This window comes from Dama dama, chromosome 12 (assembly GCF_033118175.1).
Source record: "Dama dama isolate Ldn47 chromosome 12, ASM3311817v1, whole genome shotgun sequence".
Lineage (NCBI taxonomy): Eukaryota > Metazoa > Chordata > Mammalia > Artiodactyla > Cervidae > Dama > Dama dama.
Window position 1 is genome coordinate 58,775,450 of NC_083692.1, and position 16,448 is coordinate 58,791,897.

Here is a 16,448-nt window from a genome sequence, read left to right on the forward strand (position 1 = left end):
CATAAAAGATAACCAAAATAACTAATTAAAATGTAAGTTTATACCTCACAATCTGATGGAGAGTTATAGAAGAGCTGTCAGAGACACTGAAGAAAGTCAATGAAAAAGCTCTGAACTCCTAGTGGATGTTAACTTTCCAAATAACAATTCAAAGCTAATGAACAAACACTATTCCTCTACCCACTATGCCACAGTGGTCTGAGGTCTGCTCTGGTGCTGATAATAAAATGCCCGAAGATGGCAGTGAGTTTGGCACTGTGACTGGAAGAAGTCGGGAGCCCGAAGGGGAAAAAGCAGCCCAACCTGCCCACACTACGGAGTCTGGAGCAGCAGAGCGGGCGGGGCTGCGATTTCTCCTGAATCACTGCACTCTCTCTTCGCCTGCGTGAGCGCCGCCCACCCACTCGCGGCAGCTTGAACCCCCCGGGCCTAGTCTCTCCTTCCCCCTCCCCTCGGCCTGGTGCTGAATCATGAGCCCGATATCTCCAAAAGGTAAAACCCAAGAACAACGCCACCCTTAGCGCTGGCCTGAATGGGGCACCAGGTTGGGGTGGGGCAGAAGGCTGGAAACCACAACTTTGCCCCCCTTTCTCCCAAATTCCCCACCCAACCCCCTAATGAAAAGGAGGGCTGCGGTGCTATGGGATTCCCAAGCGGCGCCCCTTCTCCCCCCGCGTTGCTCGTGTCTGCAACGCCCCGACCTGGTCCCGGCGCGCTCCGCCTCATTGTTCCAAAGCTGCCCGCCCGCCAGGAGTCCAAGCCCTGCGAGGCCAGCGAGTTCGCAGCTCGTGGGGAAGGGGTGGGGGCTCTCCACTCCACGGCCCTCACCACAGTCCCCTGCCCGGCCTCATCCCTTCCTGCCAACCTCCTTTAGCTAAAGCCAAAGCATCGAGCCCCCCAGAGGCGACCGGGTGGGTGCTGTCCAAATGCTGGGAGGAGGATAGAGGGTGGGGGTGGGGGAAAGGCTGGAGTCTGCGGCCTGCGTGTAGCTGCAGCCTTCCCCCTTCGCCCCTTCGCTCCACTGGGAGAGAGATGCTGCTTCCATGGGTACCGCTTGGCCACGGTCCCTCCCGCCCAACAGGGAGCCGCTCGGCTGTGGCCATCTCCCAGCCCTAGACGCTGGCGCCGAGCAGCCCTCGGCCCTCCTGGTTTCCAGAAGCCGAAAGCAGAGGGCCAGCCCCTGTGCAGGCTGCAGAAGTCACCACACGCGACTCACCCCAACTGTTTCTGTCCCTGCGGTTCTTGGCCATGGTGGTCCGGGCACTGGTGGCGGCGAGGCGCTGTCGGGGCTCTCGCTGCTCTCCCGGCTGCAGGTTGCTGGCGGCGGAAAGCTCTGTGCCCTCGCTGGGCTGGGCGCAGTTCCCTCAGACTCTGAGGGTGTTGCTGTGGCGCTGGTGGGAAGGAGTGGGGGGGGGGAAAGGGAGGAGAAAGCGGATGAACCAAGCTCAGCATCACAAGCCGGAGTTCACACAAAAACCAGCGTCACACCCTCCCTACCTTGGCCCACCCCCAGAGCCTGAAGACAGTGACAGACGATGTACTGCAACATTTTCGATGGAAAACACATACAAATAAACAGCAGCCCCTTACACACTCTCAAAGAACTTAACAGCATTATACAGTCAGAAATACACAGACCAAGATACTGCATGATTCTGCATGTTCAAATACCTGTTTTCTCGACCAGTTACATATGAGTAGAAATATGCTGGCAACATTTACATAGCCGAAAAATTCAAATAATCAGCATTTATCTATCAGACACCATTTCCTTCTTAATTTAAAGGCAAGGTCACAATAGTAAATAGGGTATCATGCACTTTTGTACCTGTATACTGAACAGGCCTGTCTTTTAAAATTGGGATAGCATACTTAGATTAAGAAGATCAAGACTTGCAGAAGGAAATGGCAACCCACTCCAGTATTCTTGCCTGGAAAATCCCATGGACAGAGGAGCCTGGCAGGCTACCGTCCATGGAGTCACAAGGAGTCGGACGTGACTTAGCGACTAAACCACCATGTTAAAACCTCTCAAGTTGGACTTCCCTGGCAGTCTAGTGGTTAAGACCTATGCCTGCAATGCAGGGAGTACAGGTTCAATCCTTGGTTAGTGAACAAAGATCCCACATGCTGCACAATGCCGCCAAAAAAATCCCAAAAACTAAAAAAACAAGATAAAGACAAAAGCTGGAGATTTACCATAATCCGTAACTAACTCCATGTCTAACGGACAAAATTTCCACTCAGTTTACAGGACTATCATATGGAGTTACATTGACAAATATTCTAAGTCATACATCATATTATGGAAGAGCCTTGGCAATAAAGTTGCTAACAATTTTGACTAGAAAGCAAAAGGCAATAAATACTTTAAAAAATATTCTCAATCACTCTCTTTTCACAAGTTCCTTCGTCTTTACCCATCAATTTAATTTTCAGCATCCTAGAAACACTGTTCCTTCATGCTACCTGACCCTCAAGATACTGTCATCCCATTCCTCACCTCCTCACTCACTTTTCTGCTGAATTTGACTGTTGACCATACTCTACACAGATCAGTTCTGCCTGGAATATTACTGCTAGCTTCTTAATTATCAGATCCTAGATCTCTGTTTATTCCCTCATTATAAGCAACTCTTCACTGTGTTCCCTCAATGTAATTTACTATATGATGGTTTCAGACAGGATCTCCATCCATGCTATTGATTCCCAAATCTATTCATCCAGCCTTAAGCTTTCTTGAGGAAAGAAAATCATCATTTCAGGGCTGAGTCTGTAACTGCCTAAGGTCATCTTCACTTTGTTTTCCTACTGACACTTCAAAATCAATATGTCAAAGACCAAACTCTCTCACTCACCATTGCCAAATCTCATGCAATCCTATTTCAGTTAATTGTTCTATGACCTCAGAACACTGTAAACCAAGTTTACATCATGGTTTTAAAAGGGACTGTCTTCAATAGAGTTGCATTCCATAAACACTAATGAGACAATACAGAACGATAGAAATTGTCTCACCCCGTGCCTACAGACCACATTCATTAAACAAAAACAAGCATGTTCTCCTTTTCTTATATTTATTATAACTCTCAGTTCACATTCCAGCCTGATGTGAATCCCTCTCAAGTGAATCCCATTAAAAAGCAGTACAGTAGGGACTTCCCTGGTGGTCCAGTGGCTATGACTCTGCACTCCCAATGCAGGGGGCCTGGGTTCCATCCCTGGTCAGGGAACTAGATCCCATATGCCGCAACTGAAAGATCCCGAGTGCTGCAACTGAGACTCAGCACAGCCAAATATATAAGTATTTTTAAAAAACCAAAAGAGTACAGTAGATGCTACCCACAAAAGTTATATATACAATTCAACATCTATTCCCAATTGAAGAAGGGATTTATTTTTTAAAAAACCTTTTTTTCTGTTGTTAATAAGTAATCTGTGAGATAATACTTGAGACTGTGTGAACGTCTTGGCCAAGAACTTTGTATTCAATGGTTTTTACCATCCACTGACATCCTTGCCTAAATCAACTTCAGATTTTAAAATACCATTTCTTCTGCATTTTACATTTAATAGCTGGCGTTTCCTCTCCCACCTTTGTTTGTTACGTACCACTATCCACTTCATGGATTCATGAAATCTAAAGAAAAACTTTACTCTAATTTACCATCATTATTCTTTGTAATGCTCAAATTGCCCTAAATTTGACCAATGGTAGCCCCTTCAAGTTAACAACTGTCTCCTTGTAACATGTCCTATTTGTCTTTCATCATTTCCCTTGTTTTCTGGCACAAGAAAATGTTTCAAGTTTCCCTGGTATTTTTCCTGCCTCAGAATGAGTTCCTCCAAGAAACTCTGGCTGCCTTTAATGAGAAAAGGAATTTAGAAACCAAGATCTGAGTGCTAGCTGTGCTCACTGCTAGCTGGAATTTCCCTGTTTCTAGACTCTTTCAGTGGACATTGTTAGAACATGTTTATTTTTCAAAACTGTTAAGTTTAATCTACTTTAAAGAAATACCTCCAGCAGTATGAAAATACATACAGAGTAATTTATTGAAGCATTTTTTGTTATTGTAATATATTGGAAATAACCTAAGTGCCCATATATAGGAGAATATGAGTGATAGTCGCTCAGTTGTTTCCGACTCTTTGCGATTCCATGGACTGTAGCCTGCCAGGCTCCTTTGTCCATGGAGTTCTCCAGGCAAGAATACTGGAATGGGTTACCATTTCCTTCACAGAATGGAAAACTATACAGCTATAGGAAAGAATACAGGGGCTTCCCTAGTGTTCCAGTGGTTAGGCATTCACCTGCCAAAGCAGGGGACACAGGTTTAATCCCTGGTCCAAGAAGATCCCACAAGCCTTGGAGCAGTTAGGCCCCAGCACCACAACTACTGAAGCCCACAAACCTAGAGCCCACGCTCCACAACAAGAGAAGCCATGCAGTGAGAAGCCCATGCATCACAATGAGAGAGTAGCCCCTGCGTGCTGCAATCAGAGAAAAGCCCATGCACAGCAACAAAGGCCCAGTACACCCAAAAATAAATAAATCTTTAAAAATAAAAAGGAAGATCTTTATGAATTGATATATACTGATTTCCAGAATAATACACTGTCAAATGAGAAAAAAAAAAAAACAAAAACAAAGCGCAAATATTCTACCTACCATGTAAGAAAGAAAAGGATATTAAAAAATATATCTGTTCATCTGTGCAAAAGAAATACAGGGTAAACCAGAAACCAATGAGATCAGTTATCTACAGGAGACAGGTGAGAATAGGATGGAAGCAATGGGAGAATGGGAATAGGGTGGAAAGGATTAGGAGGGCTGCTACTTCTCTAAATGTAATCTTTTTATGTAGCCAGCACTGTTGGAACCATGGTAATGGTTCACATTCTCCAAAATAAATAACTAAAACCAATCAGGATATGGGCAAAGGAGTGGAAGGAACTCAAAGTGGAATTACAAATAGTTAAAAAAAACAAAGTGAACCTAACTATATTACAGGTGAATAACATAACTACACTGAAGCATTTTCTAAACCTGAAGAGCTATAGAAAATAGTATTTTGATTGAATGCTATAAGACTGAAGACAAAAACTGTACACAAGCATTGTTCTTTAGTTCATAATTTATTTTTCTTCCAGGACATATGTAGGTTAGCAATTCTGAAGTTATTTGTGTATTCTCTAGAACTGAGTAAGTACATGGTGCATAATCAGAACCAGATTTCTTCCTTTTGGAGATGAAGTTGTAATAAGGAAAGGGGAAGGAGAACCCTATGGTGTTGAACTGGAATCTGAGGTATCAGTATGATACAGTAAAAATACAAATAACAGAATTTTTTTAAAAAAGGGCAGAGGATATAAATAGACATTTCTCCATAGAGGACATACAAATGGCCAACAGGCACATGAAAAGACGATTTAACATTTTTAGTCACTAGGGAAATACAAATCAAAATTAAACAACTGCAATGAGATATCACTTCAGATCGACCAGGATGACTATAATCAGAAAGAAAGACAATAAAAAGTGTTGGTGAAACTGACACTGCTGGTGGGAATATAGCCACTTTGGAAAACAGTCTGGCAGCTCCTCAAAATTTAGAGTTACCATATGGCCCAGCAATTCCACTCATAGATATATGCCTCCCCACAAATGAAAGTATATGTTCATGCAAAAACTTGCACAGGGATGTTCTAAGAGCATTGCCAAAAGGTAGAATCAACCTAAATGCCAATAACCATCAATGGATTAAAAAAATGTGGTATATCCATACAAAGGAATATTATTTAGCCAAAAAAAGTTTCCTATTTAATGGAACTGTGACTTGGTTACCTGGGGAGAGCATCTGTCCCCTGGGCACTAGGGCCTTCAGATCCATCACACCCAATGTTTTAGAATCAAAGTTGTAAAGACAAAAATTCTTCAACTGAATTATTAGGAATAATAATAATTCCTAATAATCACTTACTTCTACCCCCTGGTTCCTCAGTCACTCAGTTGGGTCCGACTCTGTGACCCCATGGACTGCAGCATGCCAGGCTTCCTTGTCCATCATCACCTCCTGGAGCTTACTCAAACTCCTATCCATTGAGTTTCCATGTCTCTGGTTCCTAGGCCTGTGCATTCTGAATATGGGGTAGATGGCAATATGTATTGGATACTGACTTAAATCCTGTATCACATCCTCATAAGGGTTATCTCTCAGCCAATTGATCCTTCAGCACAACTTTCCTCTGTGGTATCATACCAGCTGCTTCTAAGCGATGGATTTGAGGTAAGATCAGTTAAGTTCACAGGCATGACTCCATTGCCTCACTTCCCATGAGTTTCCTGCTCAAATTTAATGTTGTTTGTGATACATGATGATGAAACAGTCCATGAATTGTGGTACTAGTAGAAGTTTCCCAAGCAGGGACGGTAAACCTGTATCTGGACTATGTACATATATGACTATAGGTCCTGAGTGTTAGCTGATGACTCATAAATTGAACAGGGGCAGCAGAATTCCACTGTCAAATGGACGGTATATACTGGGGTGGCCTGAGTTGGTCTGGAAGGCTTGCATAAAGTACACAGACTAACTTTCATTGTACCTGCTCCTACTTCTTTGCCACCTTTTTTTGAACCATATCTTTGGGTTCAAAAAACATAACACCCAGTACCTAAAGGGTATGTATATACTATAGGAATGTACATATATACATAGCTACCCCATGAGGACAAATTGCTCTTCCCTTCATAATCAAAAGGATTTGGTTTAATTAAACTGCCACCAGGTGATTGACTGGTCTGTCTAGGGAATAGTACCTTACTAAGGGTCACTGCAGGGCTTCCCTGGTAGCTCAGCTGGTAAAGAATCTGCCTGCAATGCAGGAGACCCCAGTTGGATTCCTGGGTCAGAAAGACCCCCTGGAGAAGGGACAGGCTACCCACTCTAGTATCCTTGGGCTTTCCTGGTGGCTCGGATGGTCAAGAATTCGCCTATAATGTGGGAGACCTGGGTTTGATCCCTGGGTTGGGAAGATCCCCTGGAGGAGGGCATGGCAACCCACTCCAGCATTCTTGCCTGGAGAATCCCCATGGACTGTAGCCTGCCAGGATCCTCTGTTGATGGGGTTGCAAAGAATCACATGACTGAATGACCAAGCACAGCACAGCAGGGGTCACTGCAAAGGCAGGTGACTCTGCTATAAGAAAGTGAGATACTGCAGAGTGGCAGTAACCTTACTACCCTTGGCAAGTGGAAGTCCATGCCACCGAATTCCCTTTAGCTCCATTCCTATTGCCACATGGCCCCACTGAACTAATACTAGGGTGACTGGGTAGAGGCTGACTGACATTCATAGGACAGATTATCTTTTATATCTGATTATTGGGATGGATGCCCCCTTGTGGGCAGTCAAATGGTTCACCGATATTTTCACTCTGTGAGCCAATTTTGATACTCCATGCATAATATATCTCCCACTGACTTCCTTATTTCTGATCTCTCCAAGTTATGGCCAACTTATTAATTACTCCACATAAATCAGTACAGAGACATACCTCAGGCTATCTTTCATTCCCAACACAGAGGACACCAGATGTTCTATTCAAAATTGTGCCCTCTGGAAAAATTTCTCTTCATCTCTATTTTTCAGGACCACTTCACTGTGAAGTAGGACCATAACTCAGTGGCTCTATGCTTCTAGTTGGTGCCGATTTATCATCCAGACAATTAATAAACCAGGCCCAAGCTTTTCCTTCTTCTGCTAAATGACCATGAGCCCAAAGATATGGTTCAGAAAACAGTGGCAAAGAAATACGAGCAGGTACAATATAAAGTTACTCCATGTACTTTATTCCTGCCTTCCAGACCAGCTCAGGCCACCCTAGTATATACCTTTCCATTGGACAATGGAATTCTGCTGCCCCTATTCAATTTAAGAGTCATCAGATAACACCCAGTATCTAAAGAACAGTTTATAACACAAAATCACTTAGAATCCTGTAGTCAGGTGTTTAGTATCTGCCAAGCCCCGGTGGCAAGCCAAGAGTTGTCTCTCAACTGAGCTGAATACAGGAACCCTGCTATCAATTCTCATATAAACGTTAAAACCACCCTGGGGATCAAGGTTACACATCAGATAATCAATTCAAACTAGATTAAAAAAAAAAAGATGTGCGCTGGGTTCCTCTTTTTAAAACTCCCATCATAATGACTGGATACTGATTCTGAAAGAGATGCAAGTTCTACTGGTCTCCAGAACAAAAGAGAATTCTCCTATACTTAGAAAACACAGTTTTGGCCTCAACAGACAATGAAACCTCATTAGTAACAAAAAGAATAGCTTAAGATTAACTATTTGAAAATACGAATCATAATAATGGCCAATGTCTTCCAATATTTAATTGATTTATAGTTAAAGAACCTATAAAGCTCAACCACATCAAGTTACATTTTGCAACTAGCTTATGTTGGAATATTCACCAGATTATAATGCTTAAGTCTATATGTTCCATATTAAATTACTGTCTTTATGCTCTTTTTGTCACACTTGAGGATTTTACTCAACCATTCTTTCTTGGTTAGTAAATTGTGAAACTTACCTAGGTAGAAGTTAAAAAATTTTATGTACCCTGTTTTTTCCCCCCTGTATTTTGGCTGTGCTGGGCAGCATGCAGGAACTTAGTTCCCTGACCAGTAATCTAACCTGTGCCTCCTGCAACGGAGGTGCGATGTCTGAACCACTGGACTGCCAGGGAAGCCCCTATGTCTCCCAATTAAAAAAATTCATCCTTGGCTAAAATTGAAACCAGAGGCCAAAGATTATAACTAGCATTTTACTAAAAAACTCTGAAAGAAGGGAAAAACACTAAAAAGCATAGAGCAAACCATAAAAGGTAGGTAACAGTAAAATATGGAAAATAAAACATGTCAGCTAGTAAGACCCAAAGAATACATGACCATCATATCAAGTTATATTTATTCTTATTCAATACCCTGGCATTATAAAAACTGGTGTTCTGTAAGAAACTCTTGTGTAAGCTACAACTTTTGATTGTTATGTAACCTTCCATTTTGAAACCCTGTGCTTAATTGTTTAGGGTGTAAAATTAAATTTATGCACTGTATTTTATGGAAATTTTATGTGAACTTCTTTACTAACCATGTAATATTTAACGCACAAGCTATGACTTCACTGACCTTGATAAAATTAACTAGTATCTAAAATTTTTAAAATTTTCTTGTAGTATAAAGCAGATGTTTTTCCTTGAAACGGCTGTGTTATGAGTAAAATAATGATTATGGCAGACATTTCTGAATCACCACATAGAACCTTGACTTTTTCCATACTATCCACCTCTGCGTTGATGGTCAAAGCGTATGGCTCGGCCATTACTGGCAACATAAGTATCTGCATTCCAGGGTCTTGGTGAAGCCTATGACCTCAAACTTTTTATTGCTTAATTCATATCAAACACTGTGTTTCAAGAATAACATGCCTAAAAGACTGTCAGAAAGATATTTGTTTCAAACAGGGAATTCAGAGTTTCCACTTTATGAAGGCCCATGAGATAAGTTTTCTTAAACTCCTAGCAACAGGAAAAGATGCACTTCTCTCTCGATCAACTGGTTTATTGTGATCTTAAAAACACTATAAAACTTTCTGCTTCAGCCAATTTGCTGTATTGTTCTGGTATCCCATTTTTCCTTTAACATCATGCCTATTTCCTCATTTTTATCTTATGTTATAGTATGCATTTTCCATATTCTGCCTCAAATTCTCTGAGGAGTAATGCAAGTATAAATAAATTATAGACTAAAAAAAGGATTAAAGCTTGTAGGGTCAAAGGGGAAAATGAGAATCTATGACAGTAAGTAAGTACTAGGATACCAATAGAACATTTGAAAAGATTTTAAGTCACTGAAGCCAAAAGTATTTGCCCACCAAATCAAGTGCCAAGAAGCTTTGAAAGAAGTAACTGTTCTTCAACAATTTTTTCAATGCAGCAAACACATAGGCTTTGTCCATAGGGCATGTAAGTCTGAGCTTACTTATGTTCCCTAAATAAGTGCCCTTTGTGCAGACAGCACAAGAAATACATATCTTCCCTGTCCTGTTAAGGTGTGAATTTAATTTCTACATTATGCAATTGATTACAATGACCAACAACCAGTACACTGCCAAGAATGGAATTGAATTGGATATTCAAAGCCACAAGGCACATCCACAACTTGCTCTTTTGTGATTTTTTCAGTCACTAAATGCATTGGCCAAGTGTTAGCTGGCTTTTTTGTTCAAACCTTCACGGGGCTCTAGAAATAACTTTGCCAGTATACAACCTGATAGTGTTATTTCTACCTTCAGAACAAGACTAGAACTGAAACTGCAAAACAGCCTGTGAAATATCAGCCAAATTACTTCCCTAAACTCCTGTTCCATATTTTGTACATTGTGAAGTATTTTTAAACCTCTTATATTTTGATAACGCTCTTTATAATCCTGTAAGATGCTTTATAAACGCTTTCTTGGGTGTCAGATGCAAACCCCTATCCTCTTCCAGCTGCAGATACGGAGACATTGCCAAATACGATGTCCTTCTTGTCCCGGGTCACAGACTGAGGAAGTGGTAGAACCAGAACCAGGTTGTGGTCCCTAATTCTGTCTCAGCTTCTGCAAAGCTCCTGACCCAAATCAAACAAAGGAGCAATATCCGCGTTGAGACACCGCGTGTGCCCAACTGGGCTACTGGCCACTGAGACTTCCTAGGAATTTAGGCTTTCGGAAATGTCTTGGGAAAACTCGTAGAAGACAGGTTGCGCAGGTGTGTAGGGAAGCTTCAAACTGGTACCACTGGGAATGATTTGCAAAACAGGACGGTGCAGTAGGGTGTGCCGCGATTTAGTTAACCCGGCACTTCCCCACCTCCTTCCCTGGCGCCCCACGGCCAGCTGACTCCTGGCCCAGTGCCCTCTCTGTACCTTCTCTGAACTGGGCGGGGGCCGCGTCCCCGTCTCCCTCGCGCCCACCCTTCTCTACCCGTCTCACTCTCCAAGTTTACCTGACAAACCACGGGGCGGTTTAGCCGAGGCGCGTCCGCCCACGAATGCACCGGGGGCGTCCCTAACACTCGCCGGCGGGCAGCGGAGCCCGGGCCCGGAGGGACGCGCCGGGCGAGGGGGCGCGGCGGCCCGGCCGGGAGAGTGTCGTGTCCCGAGCAGGCCTCAGGGCGGCACTCTGGCCCCGCGGCCGGCGCGCTCGGGCGGGCCTCTGGGCGCCGACCCACGCTGGCCGGGAACGTGTCTCCCGGTGACGCAGCCCCGGGTGGGGAACGTGGTGCGGCGGCGGCGGCGGCGGCGACGGTACGCGCCTCAGCCGCCCGCGAGAGGACGTGCGCTGCTGCGGGAGGCGGCGGCGGCGGCGGCGCCGCGGGACCTGGAGCGGCCGGCGGGAGCCGGGAAGCAGGACGCAGGCGCGGGCGAGCAAGTAGGTCCCGGGCGCGGCGCTCAACAAAGAGCGGGGCCGCCCCCCTGAGGTATCCTGCCGACCCCGAGCGCCGGCGGGCGGGCAGACCGGTCCGGCAGTTCGCGGGCGGCCTGGGAGGGGGAAGGGCCGCGGCCGGAACCCGGCGGCGGGGCTCTAGGGACCCTTCCAGGCCGGCTGGTCCGCGGTCCCCGGACGGGCGGAAAGGAAGGGGCTGGGCCGCTCGGGATTGTAGCCTCTGCTTCTCCCTCGTGCAGGCGGAGCTGCGGGCAGAGGCTCCATGTTGGGAAGCGGCGCCGCTCGTCCTCGTTAGCGGGAATCGGGGCGCCGCGGGCAGAGCCGGCGGGGGCCGGGCCCTGAGTGAAGATGGAGGCCCCTCTGCGGCCTGGGGCCGACATCCTGAGGCGGAACCCGCAGCAGGACTACGAGCTCGTTCAGAGGGTCGGCAGCGGCACCTACGGGGACGTCTATAAGGTGAGGCAGGCCGGACTCTTTTCCTCTGGTCAGCTGGCTTCCAGGAGTAGGCCACTTTCTGGGAAGTCTGAGGAGGGGGCAGGATGCTTTTATTGTTGCATCTTGGAGATGCCGCGGCCGGGGTTCCGTGTGCTCCGTTTCAGGGCACCTTCAATTCACTGCTTGCTCTGATCGCTCCAACAAGCAGAACTAATCACACCTTTGCAAACTACCGTTGTACTTTTTTGTGGTATAAAGGCTTTTTCATGCTCATTTATGGTATCCAGGGGAGTTCGAATCTGCTTACGGAGTTGCACTTGAAAGTGTTCTTGTCTTAGCATGGAAAAATGCTTCCTGGAAGTCGGGAGACCAGAAAGTATATTGACATTCCGACATTTGCATAAGAAAACTTTTTGATGGATAATCGTGGTTTAAAAAGTCCTGTGAAATCCCTCCTCTCAGTTTTATCTGTAAGCAGTCTAAAAAGTGGCTTGGGCACAAACATCATCGTATGTAGAACAATGCTTTTCCTGGCAGAAGTTTCATTATTTGTATCAGGTGATTTCTTTTTCTACTTTAGCAGTTCCTCTCTTTGGAATTTGTAACATCCCATGACCAAGAGCGATTAAGAGCTGCTGTCCTTTTAATTGTACTTGTTTGCTTTATTTGGAACGAAAGATGAGGATGTTACTCTCAATTTGAGATTTGAAAAAACACAGAGAAGCAAACCCAGTTCCTTAAGTTCACTGAGTTCTTGAAGGATCAAGATGAAAGAGATTGTTTCAGATTGTCTTATGCTTTTTGTTTTCTGTTTCAAAAAGGGATCTCTACTGCAACTCATATATATTGAGGGAAATTTCCTTGGATTTGGAACAGCTTTGTTTATTGGAGTTAATCATGTTATATATGCCATTATTCCAAATAACACTCCTGCATGTACTTGAAACTGGCCTTTGTGTTATATGGTTAATTAACCAGTAGACTCCTCTGGGGTATGTTGTTTTGCACAGGTGGTAATATGGAAGAAAATCATCCTTTCTTCCTAACTTCTGTTTTTGTTAATATCTTCCCTATTAATAGTAACAATTTGAGGTTGTGTTAAGGCAGCTCTAACACTGTTTGATTCTATTGAGTTGAAAAGTAATGGGTAGGATTTTTGTTTAAACAAGCATTTGCATCTTCTGTACTAGGTACTGTTCTGTATGGGATGTTGAATTGGGAGGAAGTTTCCAGCTTTTGCCTTGTGAATAATTTTAATTCAAAATGAATAATTATAATAGAATCCAGAATCCTCTTTACATAGAATAAGAGGTAGTTAACTCTTGTTTATTCATGAATTAGACATTTTGTGGAATGATCTTTAAAAACTTGAAATTCCTATTTGCTTTCTCAGTCCCGCTTTTTAGTCATCTTCTTTTTATGATTCACTTTGTATTACTAGTTCATGTTAATCATACAGTTGTTCATCATCAATTCAGTTCATGTTAATAATACAGTAATCTGGATTCTAGTTCTTGTATATTTTCTCTCCTTCCTACTACAAGAACTTTTAAAGAGTTCCCCACAGAAATCCCAAGACTTTCACCATTTTTCTTTTAAATATAACAACTGAAGCAGTTATCTGGAGCGGGGTTTTATCCTTGCCAGGGAAAGCAAAAGGTTATATTAAAGGGGCAGCTAAGATTACCTCTTAACCCTGGGGCCTCCCTGCCCTATCTCTCTTTTGCAGTTCCTAAACAGAGGATCAAAGACTGAATATTTATCATACAGCACGTTCAACCTCCCACCTCACAAGTGATCCTTTTCTCTCATATTCATGCTCCCTCACTTTATGTGTATATTAATTCCACAGGAAGCCAGTTGCTGATTCCTAAACATCCTCAAAATCCTGATTCCTTGTCTTTTGTTTTCCTTTGTTCTAATTACCTGGAATCACCTCCCTCCTACATTTCCAACTATTATCCTAACTGTCCAGGAAAGCCTTACTCCAATGCTCTTCCAGAAGGCCCTAGACCTTCCCCATTATCGCTCTAGCCTCATTTATTACTCTTCCCCCTCCATTGTCTTCTAGCAACACCGGCCTGCTTGCTCTTTCTTAAAAAGAATGTACCTCTTCCTACCTTTGGGCCTTTGTTCTGGCTATCCCTGCTGCTCAGAATGGCTTTCCTCAGACAGTCACATGGCTTGCTCCCTTCCCTCTTTGCTTTTATAGCCTCTCAATCTTTTTTTTACTTCTTTTTTCTACAATCTTTTTTCCTACTTCTTTTCTCTTTGCACTTATCACTCTGATGTTTTACTTCTTTTTTTCTTGTTTGTTATCTATCTCAATCCAGAACATACTCCCTGAGGGCAGGAATTTTATCTGTTTTACTCACTGCTCTGTCTCTAATAGTACCTAGAATTGTGCCTGGCACAGAATAAGTACTTTCTGAAACTATTGAATGAATGACTATCAGTAATTCTGTCCCCTACTTCTCTGGGTGTATGCTTTTGACATCACAACACTAAGTTAACATTTAATGCTCTATATATTCTTGTAATGCTGATTATATCCTGCATAGGTATTTTTATTACAAATTTCAATTACTTGAGTCCCCTAGGAAAAATATTTCTGGAAAACTATTTTATAGCATACCCATTTTCAATATTTTAAAACCTACAGAATTTTAAGTCTGTCTGTTTACTGCTTAACATGCCTAAAAACATGTAACATTCAAACTGTAGTATTGATGTTTTTAACTCAGAGCACTTAATTTTATTATTTATCACTGTGTTTAGGATGAGCTGAAAATCTTAGAAAGTTTTAGGAGAATTTCAGTCTGTGATGTAAACTAGCAAAATAATTACAGTGAAGCACTGGAAGTGCGGAGTCTTAAACCACTGGACCTCCAGGAAAGTTCCTTATTTTTTTTTCTATCTTAAGGACCTGGAGCTTTGAGATTTTTTGGTGAATTATTTTTGTTCTTCAGAGACACAGATCCCCTCTAAAGCTCCTGTCTTTCTTGAGAATCCCCAGTAGGGCAGAACTCAAACTGGCTATTCCTGGGTTGAAAGAAGACTATTACAAAGATTCTTTTAAATAAATGGGTTAAATTATTGAAGGTGAAAGCAGGAAATAGTGGAGGGGAAAGAAACACAAAGGAGAAAAGAAATGTGGTGGAAGATGTATGAGAGATTAAATTTCAACTAAGCAAATTTTGTTTATAATTGACATTAATTTTAAAATCTTCCAACAGAAGGAGGAAGCCTGGAGAGTTAGTGTCTCTGCTACCTTCTGTCCATAGTAATCTAGCCAATTGTATCATGATACAGTTTGCAACTAACAGTACAAGTCATTTGGGTAGGTTGCCTTTATCCAAATATTTGTATCAAAGTTGTTCCCAACCTAGGTTCCAGAGAAGTGTTAGTAATCTTTTTTATGGGTTATAAATTTAGGGTGGGTTGATCTCATGTATTCTTTTCTAACCTGTATTGCTTTTTCTGATTGATTATAAAAGTGTGATATGTTTAGCTCCAGGACAGGAACAAATGTCTTCTGCTCATTACTGTACAGTAGCAGACAGACAGATGCTCAATAAATATTTGTTGAATGATATTATTTTTAGAAATTAACCAGAGATAAGTACTGTTAATAATTTATTATTAATAGTTTATTTCAGGCATTTTTCCTAAAAGTTTTCAAACCAATATGTTTTAAACATGGCTTTTATAAAGTTGGTATCATGATGTATCTCTTTTTTACTTGATTGGAATGGCCAGCATTTTCCCTGATCTTTAAATTGTTGTTGTTGTTTAACCACCAAGTCGTGTCTGACACTTTTGCAGCCCCATGAACTGCAGCCCACCAGGCTCCTCTGTCCATGGGATTTCCCAGGCAAGAATACTGGAGTGGGTTGCCATTTCCTTCTCCAGGGGATCTTCCCGACCCAGGGATTGAAACCACATCTCCTGCATTGACAGGTGGACTAAATGAGCCCTGGTCTTTAAATAGTCCTCAAAAATACCATGTTTAAAAGATCCATTGAACAAATCCTCATTTAGTTAATGGTTCTAAGTTTCGCATTGTTGTTTTTAATTTTTACAACTTAAAATAATGTTATAATTTGTGTAGAAATCTTTGTCACATAGTCTTATTACTTCTGTGTGTTCGCTGGGTGCTGGATGAACTGCATTCCCTGTAATGAATCCCTGTTTTATATATACCCTCCCTCTCTTTTCCCCAAGCCAGAAGTCACAATTCTAGAGTGACTTTAGATACTTTAAAGCCTACCCCCGGATCTCTTTTTATAAAAACAAAGCTTGATACATCACAGTCCTTCTGTAGATATTCATTTATTCAAGAAATACTTATTTCTTTCTATTTATTCAGGAAATATTTGTTTTTTTTTCTGTTGAGTGCCAACTGTATGGTGTGGTATGGGGATGCACACATGAAAAAGTACACTATCAACAGGAACGCATAATCTAGTCAGGAAAGCAGACATGTAAGCAGTCATGATTTGGTGAATGCCAGA

General features: G+C 42.7%; 2 protein-coding genes across 3 annotated transcripts in view; one reads left to right on the forward strand and one right to left on the reverse strand.

Annotated features, from left to right (window-relative positions):
- ATL1 (atlastin GTPase 1) overlaps window positions 1–11,172 on the reverse strand; it is a 79,809-nt gene extending 68,637 nt beyond the window's left edge. For both annotated transcript variants that reach the window (XM_061157396.1, XM_061157395.1), the window contains exons 1-2: window positions 11,060–11,172; window positions 1,217–1,391 (exon numbers count right to left, since the gene is read on the reverse strand). In XM_061157396.1, the coding sequence (XP_061013379.1) occupies window positions 1,217–1,250 (34 nt within the window). In that variant the 5' untranslated portion in view covers window positions 1,251–1,391; window positions 11,060–11,172. The remainder of the gene's footprint in view (window positions 1–1,216; window positions 1,392–11,059) is intronic.
- Window positions 11,173–11,397: 225 nt separating this feature from the next.
- MAP4K5 (mitogen-activated protein kinase kinase kinase kinase 5) overlaps window positions 11,398–16,448 on the forward strand; it is a 112,437-nt gene continuing 107,386 nt past the window's right edge. The window contains exons 1-2 of the mRNA XM_061157398.1: window positions 11,398–11,484; window positions 11,739–11,955. Coding sequence (XP_061013381.1) covers window positions 11,848–11,955 — 108 coding nt within the window. The 5' untranslated portion in view covers window positions 11,398–11,484; window positions 11,739–11,847. The remainder of the gene's footprint in view (window positions 11,485–11,738; window positions 11,956–16,448) is intronic.